Here is a 17,166-nt window from a genome sequence, read left to right as displayed (position 1 = left end):
CAGAAATGCTCTGGAAATACAAGAACTATGCTTCAATAGAAAAGTCTAATCCTTTGATGAGTGATTCTGAAACAAAACTCATTCTATGCAACTAAATCAATGGACATTATACAAAACCACAAAGCATGGCAATATAGCCCTGGAGTCCAAAACCACAAGCTTTTCAGAGCCATCCATGTTCTCCACAGAGTCAAACTCCCCATTATCTTCTTCCCCATTCACTATACTTCCATTGCAGCAACGAGCAACTCGGCCTGCAATCACCCTGCACACAACAATGGCCCTCTTGCTATCATCTCGGCCGCCCCGACATTTCTCAGCTCTTCTGTGAGCCCTCCAGCTAGTCTTGGACAGTGTCACAGGCCTCATATCCATTGCAGCATTATTGCTGTTATTATGGCCAATAATCCTACAAACCCCACAACTTCTCCGATTACAGGTGCCCATGAATTGACTGACCCCTAACGAACACGTAATGGCCGTGCCCCTATACCTCAAAACCTCATTCCCATCACCCCACAACACCCCCTTTGCCTTCACAGCCTTTCTGTACGTTTCAAACCTTTCATAAACTCCGCTTCCATGGTTCACTCTGAACACTTTTCGGATCGTGTAGCCACCACCATTGCGCTTCCATCCCGTCCTAAAAACCGCCTCCACAACGCCCAATAACGCCTCCCCTTCAACAACCTCTTCCAGGAGCTTAAAGGGTACGTTGATCTCTTTCAACCTTGGAAGGGAGAAAACCCTTTTTGCATGGGAATCCAAGCTTTCATGGGGTTTAGGGTTTTGATGATAGTCTTCTGATGAAACAGACTTTTCCCTTTTTGGGGAAACCACCACACTCGGCCTTGGCTTAAAGCATCTAATGGTGGAACTCGGGTGGCATGCCAGGAATGCTAGAGAAGTCATCATCAGACATTTTTCCGACATTATTCTCGTACCGCTAGCTGCTGCGCTGTTTCTTTCACTCTAGAGAAGAATGTGTTTTTCTCTCTATATATACATATATAGTACTGTATAGTATCAAAAGGAATGAATCCATTAATGGAAAAATTGGAGATTTGAAAATTTGAAAAAGATTGGAAATGGGTTTTAGATTGTAAGGAATGAGAGTGCATTAGGCAGTGAGGAGCTGTCATCTAAATCAGTGTCAAGATTTATGTTGGAATTTAACAACTTTCCATGTTTATCCTATGAACAACTAAGCATATTCACGTTTATGTTGATTTGCCTTACTTTAATATTTTTTTTTTTTTGAATGCTGCCTTACTTTAATATCATTACCCTAATAATGCTAGCATTTACATTGGTTATTTATTCAAAAAAAAATCAAAATCATATTTAAAGATATATTTATATTTGAATCTAAAACGAGTTCGGTTCTTGTCGACACCCCTCTCGGTTGGACCCATATTAATTCTCTTATGTGGTGTGTGAAGTATTACACATGAGCATGGTTTACTGAGTGCATACTCTCGGATAGTGACGACAAATTTCCTTGTCATTCAAAAATAGTCATATTTAGAGATTAAATTTCGAATATAACGAATTATGGATTATTGGGTATTCTCGAGCATATAATATGACATAAATATGTAATCTCACTATAATTTTGCTTTTTATTAATTTATCATATGGAACACATCCTTCAATTGATATTTGCCATTTATATAAAATCATATTTAGAGATTACTAAATTTAATACATTATATTGAATATTTGCCATTTATATAAAATCATAATTAGTGATTATTAAATTTGATACATTGATAACCAAGGTTGCAAAAATCGCTAAGCGTTTTTTTAAAATTTTTCTGAAGATTTTAATAATTATAAACTATTTAATACTTTAATAGTTAATATTATATATTAACCTAAAATATAAATAGAATTATAAGAATCAAAATATAATTTCACAAAGTCATAACGCCCACATCAATATTAAAGAAGATGATTTTAACTTCTTTTTTTTTTTTTAAATGTTATGAGTTTGCAACCAATTTGAAATGTTTAGGATTTTTTGTGATGTCGTTTTGAGAGAAATAACACATTTTAAAAAATTCAAAAGAAAAAAAAAAAAAAGAAGAAACAATAGTTAATCGCCGACTGCCTAGACAATTAGGTCGCCCGACCCGCATAAATCACTAATTTCGGTGATTGGCCGCCGCCTAGCGCCTTAGCGATTTTTGCAACAATGCTGATAGCAACGCAACATAGTAGTTAGAAGTAATACATTAAGATTGTATCATCTCCCCACACCCTAGTTAGAAGTAATACATTAAGATTGTATCATCTCCCCACACCCTGACCCTTATAAGAGGGAACAAAACTAGAAGTCTTAAATTATGTCTATATTTTAATTTTACATTGAAAAGGTTATAAATTGTGCTTAAAATGCTGCAATCGTTATACCATAGATCATGGTTCATATTGCATTATGAATCCTATATAAAATTTTTGTACCTTTAGTTAGCATTCATTTTCTTTTTTCTTATTTTCTGGTTAGCATTCCCTTTTCTTCATAATGAAAAACATAAAAATTTAATTATTTATGACTATTAGTTTGATAAGGTAAATAAACTTTTATTGGATGAAGATGATGAGAAACAAAGAAATAGCTCTCAAGAGGGTTGAGAGCCCACACTTGAAATAACAAGAAAGACTAGGAAAAAAAAAAGCTAAAAACAAAAAGGCAACTAAAAGTAATAATTCTGATTACAAATAACCTCAAAATGCACCACACTAAAATAAAAATGATACTTTTTTATTTTTAAATTATAGAGAAATAACATTTAATTATATTATCATCATTTCTCGCCATTCAATAATCAATAATCTGTGAAGTTAATTTTTTTTAGTTTCTCAATTATATTCAAAATGACATTTTAAACCAATATATTAATAAAACTCATGGATGCCAGTGTTATTTTTTATTTTTTATAATTCTTAAAAGAAAAAATACCCTTTGTTTGCAGTAAATTGGAGGAGCGGATTTATTTACAGTAAAGAACAAAGGGCAAAAAAGTGCTTTATGTGTATCATTGAAAACCCAAACCCAAAAGCAACTTTGGAGTCCTTTCCCAACTTGCTTAATTGCTTTGAAACATATTAATATAGTGAAATAAAATAAGCAAGATCCAGTCTGGGCATCACTTTAATCTTGGTAGTGATTAGAAAGCAGTATGATTAGTCTGTTGATTGGGAAATTTTGAAAGATATCCTGTAAAAAATGGGTCATATTTGTTATCATCACCCTACACAGTGTTGCCCACAATGTAGTTGCAACACACTACAACAAAAAGGAGTAGAAAAGAAGTCAGCAAAAACAAGAAAAGGATGGCTTTATTAATGACATCTGGATAAATCTCGTGTTATAATCTTAGCCACCAAAGAATTACAAAAAGGTAAATCAGTTGTTCATAGTTCATCAGTTCAAATTAAGAAGACCGTACCCACTGAGAGTCGAACTTGAAACCGTTTTGTGGTTATCGGCCAACAGTCTGACTAATTTAACTGGGATCGTCCTTGACATATGTTTTGTCATTTGATTCCATAGCTTTATTATTGGGTTTCTTGGTCTTATGTTGTAGGTTCGGTTGGTGGGAGTGGAGGTGGTTTCCATGGAGTTTCTTTGAAGCAATTTGTTGGTTTAGTTGGTTTTGCAATCTGTGTATTTGGATTAAAGCCAAGTTGATGCAGAGAAGCTTCATGAAATCATGGAAATCTTCTTTGTATTATGCACTTCTTTAGCCTGATCAGGATTTGTTCAAAAACATTTCAGTTGGTGTGGGGTCTTTCGAATCAAGAAAGTCTAATTCGTTTCATCATATTTTTCATTTTACTCCTGGAAAAGGATTAAATATGCAGACCCCAAAAGCAAGGTGATTCATTATGCGTTGATTTTACAGCAGAAATTGTAAAAACCGGTGAACCAGAAGGTGATTTGGTTTGGTTTAGTTCTTATTTTTTTCTGTGTTTATGATGCTGCAGAACTGCTTCTAAGGATCTGCAGCAAAGATCATCTGTTGCTGCTCCCCGGGCGGGTCGAAAGCTCAAGATTACAGCAGGTTCTGATTCTGATTCTTTTGCATCTCCTAATCCAATTAGCACGAATCCAAAGAGTAGGAGTTTGAAAGGAAATGACAGACAATCTCCACAAAGTTCTGCATCTGAGGTACCCTTTCATTTATTTTCATGGCAGTTGAGTAGTTGTAGTGTTGAGCAATTCAACTATCAGTTTAGGCTTTTAATTGAAATAGAACACATACTTTAATTTGGTATCTGAACCAGACCAAAAGGTCATGAGTTCGAATCTCTACGTCACCCAAGCGGTGTTGCTTGGAACCATCTCAGTTATGACATATTAATTTTCTTGATTTAAATTTACTTAATACAGGCTCAGCTTGTTGAACTGCAAGAGGAGCTAAAGAAGGCAAGAGAGCAGATTAGTTCATCCGAATCACTGAAGAAGAAGGCGCAGCGCGAGGTAGAAGACACAAAGAAGCAGCTGGCCGCCATGTCCGAGAAGCTCGAGGAGTCCGAGAAGCAACTCCTGGAATTCTCGGACTCCGAGGAAGCTCGCCTGCAGGAACTGCGCAAGATCTCACAGGACCGCGACCGCGCGTGGCAATCGGAGCTGGAAGCCCTGCAGAAACAGCATGAACTCGACTCCGCAGCTTTATCGTCCGCCATGGCTGAAATCCAGAAGCTCAAGGCTCAGCTCGAGAGAGTAACTGGATCCGAATTGGCCGCCCAGGCGAGGCACGGCGAGATTCATCATTTGAGATTAGAACTCGCGGAGACGAATGAATTGGTTGATGATTTGAAAGCTGAGTTGAATGATAGCAAGGAATCGGCAGCAAAAGCTCGGCAAGAACTCAGTGAAGCTCAGATGCAGCTGGAGGTGGCACGGCTGACAGAGGAGACGCTGCGCGCCGACGTTGTTAAAGCTGTAAGATTTTTTTTTTTTTGTTTGTATAATAAATTTTAAGGATAATGTTCAAATAGATCATTGAACTCCATGTGAATATATGATTGGGCTATAAAATTTAACAAACTGTTTAAATAATTTAAAATCAACGAAAAAAATAGAAATTGACCTATTTGATTGGCCAATGAGAGTAATGTTTAATTTTTTTAAAAAATGGGAGTATGATTTTAATTTAAAATTAATAAAATTTTAAATTGTTAATAAATTAATTGCCACATCAGCATTGATTGGTTAAATATGTCAATTTAAGTTGGACTACATCATCTTGAATTGTTCAATGATCTAATTGCAGTTTTTTTTAATTTAATGACTTAGATTACATATTTGTGTACAATTCAGTGACCTATTTGAAAATTAGAGTTAATGTCATCTAAGGTCATTTGGGTTTGGTGATTTCATCACGTTTAGTTCTAAACTTTCAAATCGAGGTTCTTCGACTTTTGAATTTCGACATGTCGTAATCTTTCTATTAACATATGTCGTCTGCACCGTGAAAAGTAAGGACAAAAGAGTCTTTTTTTCCCAACCCAGTCAAAACAACTGATTTCCCTCAAGATTTAGCCATAATCTCTGAATCGTACTTCTTCTTTAGTCGTACGAATATTGGATTATGGCTAAAGAAGACGTATGAATCGAAGATTAGAGCTAAATATTGAGGGAAATCCATTGTTTTGGCTGGGTTGAAAATAAAAAGACTTTTTTGTCCTTACTTTTCACGGCGCAGACGGCATATGTTAACAAAAAGACTACAGCAAGTCGAAATTTGAAACTCAGAAGACCATGGGTGGTCGATTTGAAAATTTATGACTAAACGTGACGAAACCATCAAACTTGGAGGACCTTAGATGACATTAACTCTTGAAAATTATTATTATATATTTTATATATTAATAGGTTGTATAAGTTTATTAAGTACTTTGGTTGAAATGAATTACTAGAAGGAATCATGCAAATCCATGGCTTTTGAACTGGAATTGGAGCAATCAAAGAATCAAGAAACTGAGAGCAAAGATTTGAAAGCAGAGATTAATGAGCTAAGATCAGCATTGGAGAGCTCAGAGAGAAGGTACCAAGAAGAGTACATTCAAACCACTCTGCAGATCAGGACTGCCTATGAGCTACTGGAGAAGGCAAAATCAGAATCATCGCAGAGGGAAACACACCTGCAGGCCAAACTAAAAGCAGCAAAATCCGAAATCGAATCATTGCAGAAGGAACTGTCAATGGGAAGGGAGTCATCGAAACTCGAAGCAGAGCTCAAGAACTCAGAAATGGCTTTATCAGAGCTAAAAGCATGCCTGCTGGACAAAGAAACCGAGCTCCAATGCATTGCAGAGGAGAACACATTCTTGAAATCAGAAATCCAGGACAGGGAATTATCCAAGAATAGCAATGTTCTTGTTTCGCCCCCCGAACAAGAATCATCCTCGACGATTGATGAACAGGTGAGAGCTGCCCAGGCTGCAAATCTGGAGCTGCAGGCTGAGCTGAGAAGGCTGAAAGTGCAGAACAATCAGTGGCGAAAAGCCGTCGAGGCGGCTGCCGCCATGCTGTCATCATCAACAGGCAACAATGGGAAGCTGATGGGGTCACCATTGTTTGATGACATCAATGAAGATGACTCCCCCAAGAAGAAGAATGGGAATATGCTGAAGAAGATTGGAGTGCTTCTCAAAAAAGGTCAGAAATAGATGGAAAAAATAAACATTTTGCAGGTTGCAATAAAACAGAAGAGTGGTTTCTTTCATTAGTTAATAGGCAACAGTTTGGAGCCTTCCTTGTAACAAATTAAATGTTCTATTATTGTAAGGCGTGACGTAGTAATACAAAAATAAAATAAGAGGACTGAATAGTTTGTAATAATAATAAAAATTCGTGCAATAAGAAAAAAGTATGTAGAGAATAAGTAGTAGGCAACTTTGTATTTTTGGATTACGGCGTCACGCTGTGTTGTATTGTAAAATTTTCCAAAATTTTTATGTACTTCAACAATTTTATTGAAAAAATTAATTTCATCATTTTTAAAAATAGTTTGAGTTCATTAGATTAGTTATATCCCGTACTTTTTTCTCTGCTTTCTTGTTAGAAAATTGCTATCATATGAATGTCTATATTCATTTTAGAGGTAGGAGTACAATTATAATTTTTTTTTCATATTTAATATGATATATGCATATGTACACACACATACATATATGAATGCAATGTGATGCAAAAAATAAAATAAAATAAAATAAACATTTAAAAAATACAAAAAGGTGTAGTAAAATATTCATTTTTAATTAAAAAAATCACAAAAGTATTACCATTTAAATTTAGATTATTTAACCCAACACTTATACCATACCCGATTCACCTTGCAAGGTGAATCCGAGTCTAAAATACACAATTTATATAGAATTATAAACATTTAGTATATAAATTGTGAACAGTTAGCATGTAAAATTGTGAACATTCAGTATGTAAATTGCGTATTTTTAGACCCAAGTCCACAACTCCACATTGCAATGTGGGCCCAGGTCCATGTTGACAATATTGTGCACCTCAATCTGACAATAATATAAGCCCAAAAAATCAAAACATGGGCTGACCAATCAGGCCCAATCTTCAAGCGTGGACTATATAATCTCCTACGAATTGATTAGGTTTAGGGTTTTATCAAGCGGCTGCATAGCATCTCCCTCCTCAGACCCTTCTCCGAAGCCGGAATTTTCTTCACTCAGCAAACATGGGGTATGTTTTCAGTATATTCCACTTTCTCTGTATCGAAATGGCTCAACTTTTGATTTGATACGAATGGCGAGTTGCTATTTAGTTCGTTTAGGCTTCATAGTTGAGAAATTCGTGTCCCCGATGTGTCTACAATATATTACCTTATATCTAAAAGCTTTTTTAGTTTAGGGGATAATTCTATGTTTCAGAAATATGATTTGTGCTACCTTTCATGGTATTTTCTGATAACGCTGAAAGTGTTTAAGAAGCAGTTGGCATGTTAAATATGGATAGTGAGGTAATGTTTGTATATGTAGGTTGAATGATATGTATTGACTATTGAGGAGATCTAGAGTTTTGAGGCAGAAGTTTGCATTAAATTAACTAAATCTTTTACTATAGGGAATGGGATAGTCCAAATCTGATCATCTTAATTTCAGTGGAATTCTTGATAGCATGATAAATAGTAATGATTCTAGTTTGTGTTGCTAAGTTATGTTGTAGCTGCCCCAGTCCTTGTTTTTGCAAGAGTTAGCAGCATGGTGTATGAATGTCTGCAGGCTGAAGCTGTCAAATAGATTGTTTTTTACATATTTTCTGTAATGTTGCAGGAAGACACGTGGTATGGGAGCTGGACGCAAGTTGAAGTCCCACCGTAGGAGGCAAAGGTGGGCTGACAAGGCTTATAAGAAGTCCCATCTTGGAAATGAATGGAAGAAACCTTTTGCTGGTTCATCCCATGCTAAAGGCATAGTGCTTGAAAAGATGTAAATCCACTTCTGAGATTTTGATTTACTTTTTTTGGGTGTGGAATTCACAATCTAATCCTTACATAATTGCTTGTCTGCCGGTGTGCAGAGGTATTGAGGCCAAACAACCAAACTCTGCCATTCGTAAATGTGCTAGGGTTCAACTCATCAAGAACGGGAAGAAAATTGCTGCATTTGTCCCGAATGATGGTTGCTTGAACTACATCGAAGAAAATGTAATCTCATTCTCCTACTCCAATTCTTACATGCCACTCCTGCTTGGTAATGATTCTCATCTAACCTTTTCTGTGTTATTACTTTGTAGGATGAGGTGTTGATTGCTGGATTTGGTAGGAAGGGTCACGCCGTGGGAGATATCCCCGGTGTTAGGTTCAAGGTTGTGAAGGTTTCTGGAGTCTCTCTCCTGGCTCTCTTCAAGGAGAAAAAGGAGAAACCAAGATCTTAGATTGTGGAATCCTCCTGAGCATCTTAGTTTGATGATAACAATAGAGATGAACTTTTTGTTGTGTCGAGTTTTTGTTTGGTTAAAACTTTCCTATCTATTTACTGTACTCGAATTTTGTTGTCTATTTAATTAAAATATTCATCTAAATCAAGTTGCAGTGTTCTCTCATTTTGTGTTACTGTTAATGCTAATGGGCTACTTTATAGTCAAATCTGCACTGGAATTTTGTTTATTGATCTCTAGGTCTAGCTTATCCAAGTTATTAAGGATTTACAGGTTCTAAATAAGAATTTAATTCTAAATGGGGGAAATAATAATTTTTTTATTATTTGTTCCTTATTTAATCTTACACTTAGACTAAATAGTAAATTGCAAGTCATCTCCTCAAGTTTCCACTTTTGTTTGTAACTCTGATTTGAACTAACTGATTAGAACTCTCACACTGCAAGATTTTAAGATAATTGATTGAATCAATTGAGCTAACCCGACTTCCCAAAAGGGGTCATGCCAAGTTGCCGACCCCTTTTCTAGTACTTATTTTGTGTTATCCTATGGTTAATATATATACACATCCAACAAATAACAGTCATAATGATGGTCAGCTGTATTATTCTAGTGGGAAGCTTTCTATAGCAACAAGTGAACCAATTTGTCAGTAGCTAAACCTCATCAATGTGCATGTAATGGCAAGGTGAACAGCATCTAACTGTTTGACTATGAATATGCTACTATGCTACAAAAGTAACTAAGCACAGAGAACTATTAACATGTCTCAGTCCCCTTGAAATGCCATTGACTGCTGCAGATCTTGGATCACTTCGCGTACCTTCTTTCAAACACGGGAGAGGCGGTAGCTAATAAGTGAAGGGCCAAAAGTGCTGTATTTGCCAGGACTGCTGAAAGCCTTCTCAGCATCAGAGCTCCTCTTGAAGACGACTTTTGCACACTTGGTCTTGCCCAGGCCTTCAGTCTTGGACTCGTCGAGAGGGCCATAGCGACTGAATATCTTGTTGAGATCTGCTCCCAAAGGAACAGATTCCGGATCTTGAAAGTTAAGAATCAGTGCGGTTGGAGTGGATTCCTCGGCTTTTCCATCCACAAGACCAGACGGATCATCAGATTCTGACTCCATATCCACACCGCCTTTTTCTTTCACATCTAATTGACCAGATGGATCATCAGATTCTGGCTCTACATCCCCACTGCCTTTTTCTTTCACATCCACATGACCAGATGGATCATTGGATACTGAATCAATAACCTCACTGCCTTTTTCTTTCACATCCACATGGCCAGATGGATCTTCAGATTCTGACTGCATAACCATGCTGTCTTTTTCTTGTTTCTCTGTGGTTGGGTTGGTAGCAACAACTGCGTCCAATTCACCAATGGAAGTATTCTTCTCGTCCTCAGGGTCTTCTGATAATGCTTGCTCTCCAGGATCATGTAACTCGGCATTTTCCAAAGTTGAATTCCTGAAATCACAGAAAAATCTACTAAATGGAACCAGCATGCTATACCCATTCATGGGATCTTTGGCAGCCAAAGAGAGCTTTAAGAGCATCTCCTCAACAGGAGGGAACTCTGCCAGAGACTTGAGAACTGGAGTTGATCCACCAAGTTGAATTGCAGCCCTCTGTATACGCTCTCCTATCCCAAGAAGCTTCTTAGACTGTATAGACTGGTTATTACCAGTTTCAGGTGGCTTAGATGTTTTTATTCTCTTCATTTTTTTGTCACTCGATACCAGATTGCTTGCTTTGTGCTTATTATCAGAAGACAGAATGTTTACTTTCCTATCAGTTTTTTTCTTACTGTTCTTGCCACTACCAGATATCAATTTTACCTTCTTTGCCATATCCTCATTATCCTCAGGGTACAGTCTACGCTTCACTGAAGTACTCTTTGTGGCAGTTTCCTTATCACTTCCAGAAGGAACTCTATCATCCTCAGACCAACCTGGAACTTCTTCTTCCCTACCTTGCGACACATGTATGTCAGCATCATTCTCCAACAACCCATCACATTCTCCCAGTGCAGATAGCTTATCATAACCGTTCCAACGATTGAAAGCCAGCAACTGAGCTCTTGTCACAACAAACCCCAATCTATCAACACCATCACGCTGGGAGGTTGCTAAGGACTTCAAATGTTGAAAAAGTACAGCAGGGCTAAAAGAGGATGCCGTTGACAAGTTGTCACCACCATCTCTTTGACATGATTCCTTTCGAATGCCACGGTTGACCACATTCTGGGTTTTAAATTTAACTCGCACCCCCTTTGGCACGCATCTGCAAGACAAACCAAATTCAACTCTTCTAGAGACCTCATCCAATACACAATCTAAGGCATGACAGAAGGCTTCTGTATTGCACTGTTTCTCCATTTGATTGAAGTGCATCCTAAAAGGTTTTAGTCGAGACACATCATTCCATGCAAATGTATGATCCCCAAAGTAGGCTATTAGATGGCTATCTTTCTTAAAATACTTCATTGCTTTCCGTGATGCAGCAGAAGATTCAAATATCTGCCCTGGCCACCAAGGATGACCACTCACCTTGCCCCATACAAGATCATTCACACTATACTCTCCTTCTTCCTCTGATATAGATCCCTGCACGCATCCTTCTATATTCGAAGCAGCATACTTAACATCTTTTCCATCAGCATCTTCGGGCTTCATGTCCATCAACTTCCCTTCACTTACCATTTGTGGGTCCCCATTTAAACCAGCCTCTTCAATATAAGTGGCAGCATCACTCTCACAGTTAACTGCTACAGTTGCATTTTCGTCATCTAAATAATCTCTACTCTCAGTTCCTTTATTCCCACTCCCATTTATGGAAACCACTTCATCCACGGAGTTTTTCTGTGTATCTAAATCCATATCATGGCAAATCCCTGTCCTATCTGTGGCAGAATCCATAATTCCCTCTTCCCCTCTTCTATGAACATGTTCCACATCATCATCAACACCCAAATCAACTGAAGCTTTACTACAACTCTCTTCAACACATGAACTGCCAGCAATCCGAACACAATCAGTTTGGCTCTCTTTGTTATCCACTTTTAGATCAAGTTCTATGTCTGAGGTTTCAGTATTTCCAACAACCCTAGATCCTTCCCCTGAAGCCCCACACGAGGGGGCCTGATCACAGAGATTCTCCGCTGGGGTTTTGTTTCCTAATTGATCAGTACTCACATTATTCGCTTCAACTGAAACGCCTTCTGAATTCAAATCAACACCCTCCAATTTCGCAGACATTACAAACCCTAAAAATACCATAAATAGTTACAAATAGCCATATACACCTATATACACTAATTCAACATAACCACGCATCAACAAACGCCACATTTAATACGCAAACCAAAACAATAGAGATAGGGAGAGAATGAGAGAGAAAGGTTTTAACGGACTGACTCAGCTCGAATAGGAAATAACTTGCAGCGATTGCTATTCAGGGAGATGTAATAAGAAGAATAATAAGATTCAATATGTACTGTGTGTTACGACTTACGAGTATTTTACGTATGGCGTTTTCCGGTGTTGGAAATGGCGGCGGCGGCGCTGCTTAGGAAAACAAGCAGACGTGGCCGTCTGAGTTCTGCGTGGAAACGGGGGAGACCACCGTCGTTCGGTTTTGATGCTGTGGAGTCTTGGCCAAGCGCCGCGTAATATCACCTCTTCATTTTCTAACATGGACCACAAGTTGCACCCGTACCCCGGCATACGTGTACAATTTTTTTTTTTTAATTTTTTTAAATGTAAATTCGTAATTTCTATATTGCACATTCATAAATTTTGTACTATAAATTCATAATTTAATAATTATGTATTCATAAATTCTGAAAGTGCAGTATAAAAATTACGAATCTACATTATAAATTTTATGAATCTACAGTATAAAAATTATAAATTTATAGCATAGAAATTATGAATGTGCACATGATGAACACGGGTCCATAGCATAATTTGCCACTATTCGAGGTACCACGACAAGGCAGGAGGCCTAGTTCAAAAGTAACCATTGTGGATAGTTATTATACCAAAAAAATCATGAAAGTCAAACTCCAAGTCTTAACCACACAAAGCCATTTCATTGGCACAAAAGTTGTATCTTTGTTTTGGGCTACTTATTTGCTCATTTCCCATTCTTGTCAATTTATGTTTGGTTATATTTTCACTGCATGCATCCTGAATAAATAATTTCATCCATTCAACCATTGTTTCAGAAAGTTAATTTTGTAAAGTTGATCGGATTAAATTAAGAATGTCTTTCAGTCTGCAGTAAACTTCCCATAGTACAAAACATATAGAAATTTGGTTCAAGCCTACATATTGGTGGATTTCTAAGAACTGGGAAGAAGCATATATATTAAAGCTTGTGCATAATTAGAGGAGCACCAAACTGAGGTTGAGTGGTCACCCTTGGATATGGAGCATGTGCATACGAAGGAGAAAGCTCAAACGAGAAGCGTTGCAGAATCATAGCCATTGCCATTTTAGCTTCTACCAAAGCAAAGTTTTGACCAACGCATATTCGAGGTCCCCAGCCAAACGGGAAGAATGCTTGTTTCCCATTTGTCGTTGCCTTCATTATCCCTTCGCTGAACCTCTCGGGGTTGAACTCTTTAGCATCTTCGCCCCATATTTCGGTGTCGAGATGCATCAAGACTATTGGTAATGTCAGCACTACTCCCGATGGCAGAACCATTTCTCCTAGCTTCGTTTCCTCTATGGTCCTCCTAACTAGTCTAGATACTGGCGGGTATAGCCTTAAAGACTCGTACAAAATCATTGTCACCTGTAATACAAAATCGAACGAGATTCAGGATGAGTACTAGCTTCTATCAACCATTTATGAAATGAATATTACTTACAACTTTAAGGCTATTCAAGCCTTCAAAGTCTGGCTCCTTATCCCCGAAAACCTGCAACACCTCTTTCCTAGCTCGAGCTTGCCAATCCCGAAATCTGCTGAGTAGAATCATAGTCCACACCAGCATCGCGGAAGTAGTCTCCTGCCCCGCGAAATAGAACAGCATGCACTCGTCGATAATCTGTTCGATGCTCATTCCACAGTCCTTGTTCCCCTGATGTCTCATTTCTTGCAAGTTGGATTCGAGTAATATGCCTAATAAATCATGTTTGTTTGTCTCCCCAGCTTGCATTGCCTTCATTCTCTTCTCTATAATAACCTGGATAGATGATCTCACTTCACTCTCGATGGCGCTCATTCTTCTGTTCCTCTTCGTTGGCACAAATCTGCAGTAAACTCATTACAAGTTAATGAAAGTTATAACACAAACTTTTATTATTTCTTGTTATTTTACCTCCATCCAGGTATATAAACTTGGCGCCCGGATTCCATGAAGTGCGTGACTTGTTCTTTCAGAAGCTCAAAGATCGTCTTTCCTTCTTCGTAGCTGCTCCCAAACGCTGTTCGAGAAATCACATCACAGCTTAGGCCTTGAAGGTCAGGCCACACATCCACCTCACAAGATGATGATGATCCTTTTCCATACACAATCCCCTCCCATTTGCTTAGCATTTCAGAGCAGCTTAGCAAGAACGCAGGTTGCATAAGCTGTTGGTTGCAATTCAAGAACTCTAGCAGTTAAAATATTATCTAGTCCAGTGGTCCAAGTGACATTTTTCATTATATAGTGATGCAATTCAAGTTTAATAGGTCAATGATGGTCATTTTGTGGTTTGTAATGCAACAATTCCCGCCTTATCAAAGCGTATTTAAACTATTTGAGCCTAGGTCCTAGGCTAGTAGGCCACTAAACTTTTACAATAAGAGTGTAACTGAGCCGAGGGATTTGCAAGCTGCTCGATCAAAGCTCGGTTCAAAATCGGTCAACTTCGAGCTCGAGCCAGCTCGTTTCGTAATCGAGCCGAGCTTGAGCTCAAATGTTTTAGATTCGTGGCTCGTCGAATTATAGCCGAGCAGCTCGCAAACTGCTCTGTCAAAGCTCGATTCATGCTCGGTCAATTTTGAGCTCGAGCCAGTTCGTTTCATAATTGAGCCAAGCTCAAACTTCAATTTTCAAGCTCGATTGAGCTTGAACTCAAGCTATCGAGCTCGAGCCAATCCGAACTTAAGCTCGACTAAACTTATTTACACTCCTATTTTACACCATCTGTATATATGTCTAACTATCAATTCGACAAGACAACAAACTACAATGGAATTTGTAAGTTGAGCATATAATATATAACATAAATGTGCAGTCTAACTATACTTAGAATACTTATGCAATAGCTACATATATAATAGGTGTATGAATAGTTGAGAAACATTACACACACTACCTTTAGCTTCTCTGAATAGAAGGCAGGATTGATTATTCTTCTGTGTTTTGCCCACTGCTCTTTCTCATAGCTGGCAAGTCCCCGTACCAACTTCTTCCCCAGTGGATTCATCTTAGGCTTTTGAAACAGATCATATTTGTTGAAAACCTCCTTGATTAGCTCAGGATCCCTGAGGAACACCGTAGGAATTGGACCCATCCATACATAACAGTTTTTTCCTGCAAAACACCATTGAATTTAATTGAATTCATAGCAGAATGGGAAGCATTAAAAAACATACCATATTTGTCGGTGAGGTGAACAAAATACGGCATGATTCTCGAGGCAACGTTATCCGACAGAGTCATGGGCTTGGAAAGGGCGTCAGTCGTCATCTTTGCGATGTCTTTCATGTCGCCGGAGAGGAATCTGTAGGGGTTCCCTTTGAGGCCTTGCTGTTTAAGCCACTTCTCCAGCTTCTTCGGCTTAAACCACACCCAACCCAACACTCCCCATGCGTACGCCAACAAACCCGCTGAAAAGCACACTCCCAGTAGGATGTATATCACCTCCATCTCCGGCGAGGCAATCGGAAATGTGGGCGTTCTTGATTTCACGGCGGGTGTGGGTGTTATGATTCTATATATCAACACTGGTGTACTGAAACGTATGTGATGACGACGGCGATTAGTCCATGATTACTCGAAACTAATCTGTCCAACTGTGGGCCCCTTTTATTTTGTTTTATCCTTTTTATCTTTGAAAATGATACTTTTTGGTGTGATATAATTAGTTCCCATATAGAGCAACCTCATTTTAGGAGATTTCTACTATAGACTCCTAAAATTTTAGTCACTCATTTATATTTTGTGACAAATTAGGATTGATTATTTTCATCATTCGGGTCCACAGCAAAATGTCTACATCAAGAGCATGTGAAAGAGAGTACAAATTTAGAATTTAAAATGGGAGTACACCAAATAATTTCCTTTTAGGGAGATTTTTTCTTCAAATAGTACAAGTTTAGAGTTTAAAATTAGAGTACACCCAAGTATTTTCCTTTTAGGGAGATTTTTTCCTCAAATTTTGTGTGGGTCCATTATCTACGTGTCATTCATTATCTCACATAATTTCAAAATTTATTCCTTTTTTTTTACCTACAATTTTAATACCATATTTTAATTATTTTTATTTATTTTAAATTTATAATTAAAATAAACATAATTACATTTAATTAAAATGATAATTATAAAATTAAAATTAAACTATTAATTATTTAAAAATTAAAATTATTTGTTCAAAAAGTAAACCACAATCTTGTTTTACAAAATTATAGTATATAAATAAAACAATCAAAAAAAAAAATAAAACATTTTAAAAATTACTTGCCGTTGAAGTTCAACGGGCTTTGACCAAAAAAAACAATACATAAATAAATTTGAAAGAAGAAAAAAAAAAAGTTAGTGTGTTTCGAAAACGCGCACGCTGAGTGCATGCATGTCTCGTTTTATTTTTTTATTTTTTTTATTTTTTATTCTCATACAAAAATCATATTTTACAGGAGAAAAGTTTCTCTAAAAACCTCGTTCCCATTAGCCCAAAAACCAATCATGAACATTTTCTTTGTCCGCAAAAACTCCACAAAGTGCACAAAGGCCTTAATATGGAATAGTTATGCTGTGCATCTGTATGCACCATGCATAGTGTATACAGATGTAAAAACGACGTCGTTTTATTAAAAACGTGCGTCTCCCTTTTTTAAAAAAAATTCAGGTTCGATTTCTAGTAACAACATTATTTTGTTCATTCATTATGAAATTTTAGTTCATGAATTATGGAATTATAGTTCATCGATTATGGAACTATAGTTCATCGATTCTGAAATTATAGTTCATCGATTCTGAAATTTTAGTTCATAGATTCTGGAATTTTAGTTCATTCATTC

At 37.3% G+C, this 17,166-nt stretch overlaps 5 protein-coding genes across 6 annotated transcripts; 2 read left to right on the top strand and 3 right to left on the bottom strand.

Moving 5' to 3' along the window:
• Positions 1-96: 96 nt before the first annotated feature.
• On the bottom strand, positions 97-933 carry LOC109155658. Its single transcript, XM_019303281.1, has one exon. It carries the CDS (start codon positions 931-933, stop codon positions 97-99), a length of 837 nt encoding a protein of 278 aa, XP_019158826.1.
• A 2,621-nt stretch (positions 934-3,554) lies between these two features.
• LOC109155887 (interactor of constitutive active ROPs 2, chloroplastic-like) lies at positions 3,555-6,694 on the top strand. 2 transcript variants are annotated; one of them, XM_019303570.1, is made up of 4 exons: positions 3,555-3,884; positions 3,994-4,177; positions 4,400-4,954; positions 5,935-6,694. In XM_019303570.1, the coding sequence occupies exons 1-4, from the start codon at positions 3,865-3,867 to the stop codon at positions 6,682-6,684; spliced, it is 1,509 nt and encodes a 502-aa protein (XP_019159115.1). In that variant the 5' UTR covers positions 3,555-3,864; the 3' UTR covers positions 6,685-6,694. The 2 variants fall into 2 exon arrangements, with proteins under 2 accessions (XP_019159115.1, XP_019159114.1); XM_019303569.1 differs by having other exon boundaries at positions 3,561-3,884; positions 5,932-6,694.
• A 923-nt stretch (positions 6,695-7,617) lies between these two features.
• On the top strand, positions 7,618-9,088 carry LOC109155891 (40S ribosomal protein S23). Its single transcript, XM_019303574.1, has 4 exons — positions 7,618-7,726; positions 8,317-8,472; positions 8,564-8,690; positions 8,780-9,088. Exons 1-4 carry the CDS (start codon positions 7,722-7,724, stop codon positions 8,918-8,920), a joined length of 429 nt encoding a protein of 142 aa, XP_019159119.1. The 5' UTR covers positions 7,618-7,721; the 3' UTR covers positions 8,921-9,088.
• A 412-nt stretch (positions 9,089-9,500) lies between these two features.
• LOC109155884 lies at positions 9,501-12,627 on the bottom strand. Its single transcript, XM_019303565.1, has 2 exons — positions 12,442-12,627; positions 9,501-12,193 (listed from the first exon to the last, which is right to left on the bottom strand). Exon 2 carries the CDS (start codon positions 12,183-12,185, stop codon positions 9,753-9,755), a length of 2,433 nt encoding a protein of 810 aa, XP_019159110.1. The 5' UTR covers positions 12,186-12,193; positions 12,442-12,627; the 3' UTR covers positions 9,501-9,752.
• A 533-nt stretch (positions 12,628-13,160) lies between these two features.
• LOC109155886 (cytochrome P450 CYP72A219-like) lies at positions 13,161-15,884 on the bottom strand. The gene is made up of 5 exons (XM_019303568.1): positions 15,523-15,884; positions 15,243-15,460; positions 14,258-14,511; positions 13,805-14,189; positions 13,161-13,728 (listed from the first exon to the last, which is right to left on the bottom strand). Exons 1-5 carry the CDS (start codon positions 15,794-15,796, stop codon positions 13,300-13,302), a joined length of 1,560 nt encoding a protein of 519 aa, XP_019159113.1. The 5' UTR covers positions 15,797-15,884; the 3' UTR covers positions 13,161-13,299.
• Positions 15,885-17,166: the final 1,282 nt, after the last annotated feature.

The sequence above is a fragment of the Ipomoea nil genome, unplaced genomic scaffold (assembly GCF_001879475.1).
Source record: "Ipomoea nil cultivar Tokyo-kokei standard unplaced genomic scaffold, Asagao_1.1 scaffold2704, whole genome shotgun sequence".
Taxonomy (NCBI): Eukaryota; Viridiplantae; Streptophyta; class Magnoliopsida; order Solanales; family Convolvulaceae; genus Ipomoea; species Ipomoea nil.
This window is presented reverse-complemented; position numbering and strand designations above follow the sequence as displayed.

What these genes read in the sequence shown, in the direction of transcription:
- LOC109155891 (XM_019303574.1), top strand. An exon ending in GGCATAGTGCTTGAAAAGAT is followed by an intron (nt 8,473 to 8,563) that starts GTAAATCCACTT and finishes GCCGGTGTGCAG; the next exon opens with AGGTATTGAGGCCAAACAAC. An exon ending in TGAACTACATCGAAGAAAAT is followed by an intron (nt 8,691 to 8,779) that starts GTAATCTCATTC and finishes ATTACTTTGTAG; the next exon opens with GATGAGGTGTTGATTGCTGG.
- LOC109155884 (XM_019303565.1), bottom strand. Translation starts at nt 12,185, where the DNA reads ATGTCTGCGAAATTGGAGGGTGTTGATTTGAATTCAGAAGGCGTTTCA.
- LOC109155887 (XM_019303569.1), top strand. Translation starts at nt 3,865, where the DNA reads ATGCAGACCCCAAAAGCAAG. An exon ending in ATGCAGACCCCAAAAGCAAG is followed by an intron (nt 3,885 to 3,993) that starts GTGATTCATTAT and finishes ATGATGCTGCAG; the next exon opens with AACTGCTTCTAAGGATCTGC. An exon ending in CACAAAGTTCTGCATCTGAG is followed by an intron (nt 4,178 to 4,399) that starts GTACCCTTTCAT and finishes TACTTAATACAG; the next exon opens with GCTCAGCTTGTTGAACTGCA.
- LOC109155886 (XM_019303568.1), bottom strand. Translation starts at nt 15,796, where the DNA reads ATGGAGGTGATATACATCCTACTGGGAGTGTGCTTTTCAGCGGGTTTG. An exon ending in TCACCTCACCGACAAATATG is followed by an intron (nt 15,461 to 15,522) that starts GTATGTTTTTTA and finishes GGTGTTTTGCAG; the next exon opens with GAAAAAACTGTTATGTATGG. An exon ending in TCTATTCAGAGAAGCTAAAG is followed by an intron (nt 14,512 to 15,242) that starts GTAGTGTGTGTA and finishes TGCAACCAACAG; the next exon opens with CTTATGCAACCTGCGTTCTT.
- LOC109155658 (XM_019303281.1), bottom strand. Translation starts at nt 933, where the DNA reads ATGTCGGAAAAATGTCTGATGATGACTTCTCTAGCATTCCTGGCATGC.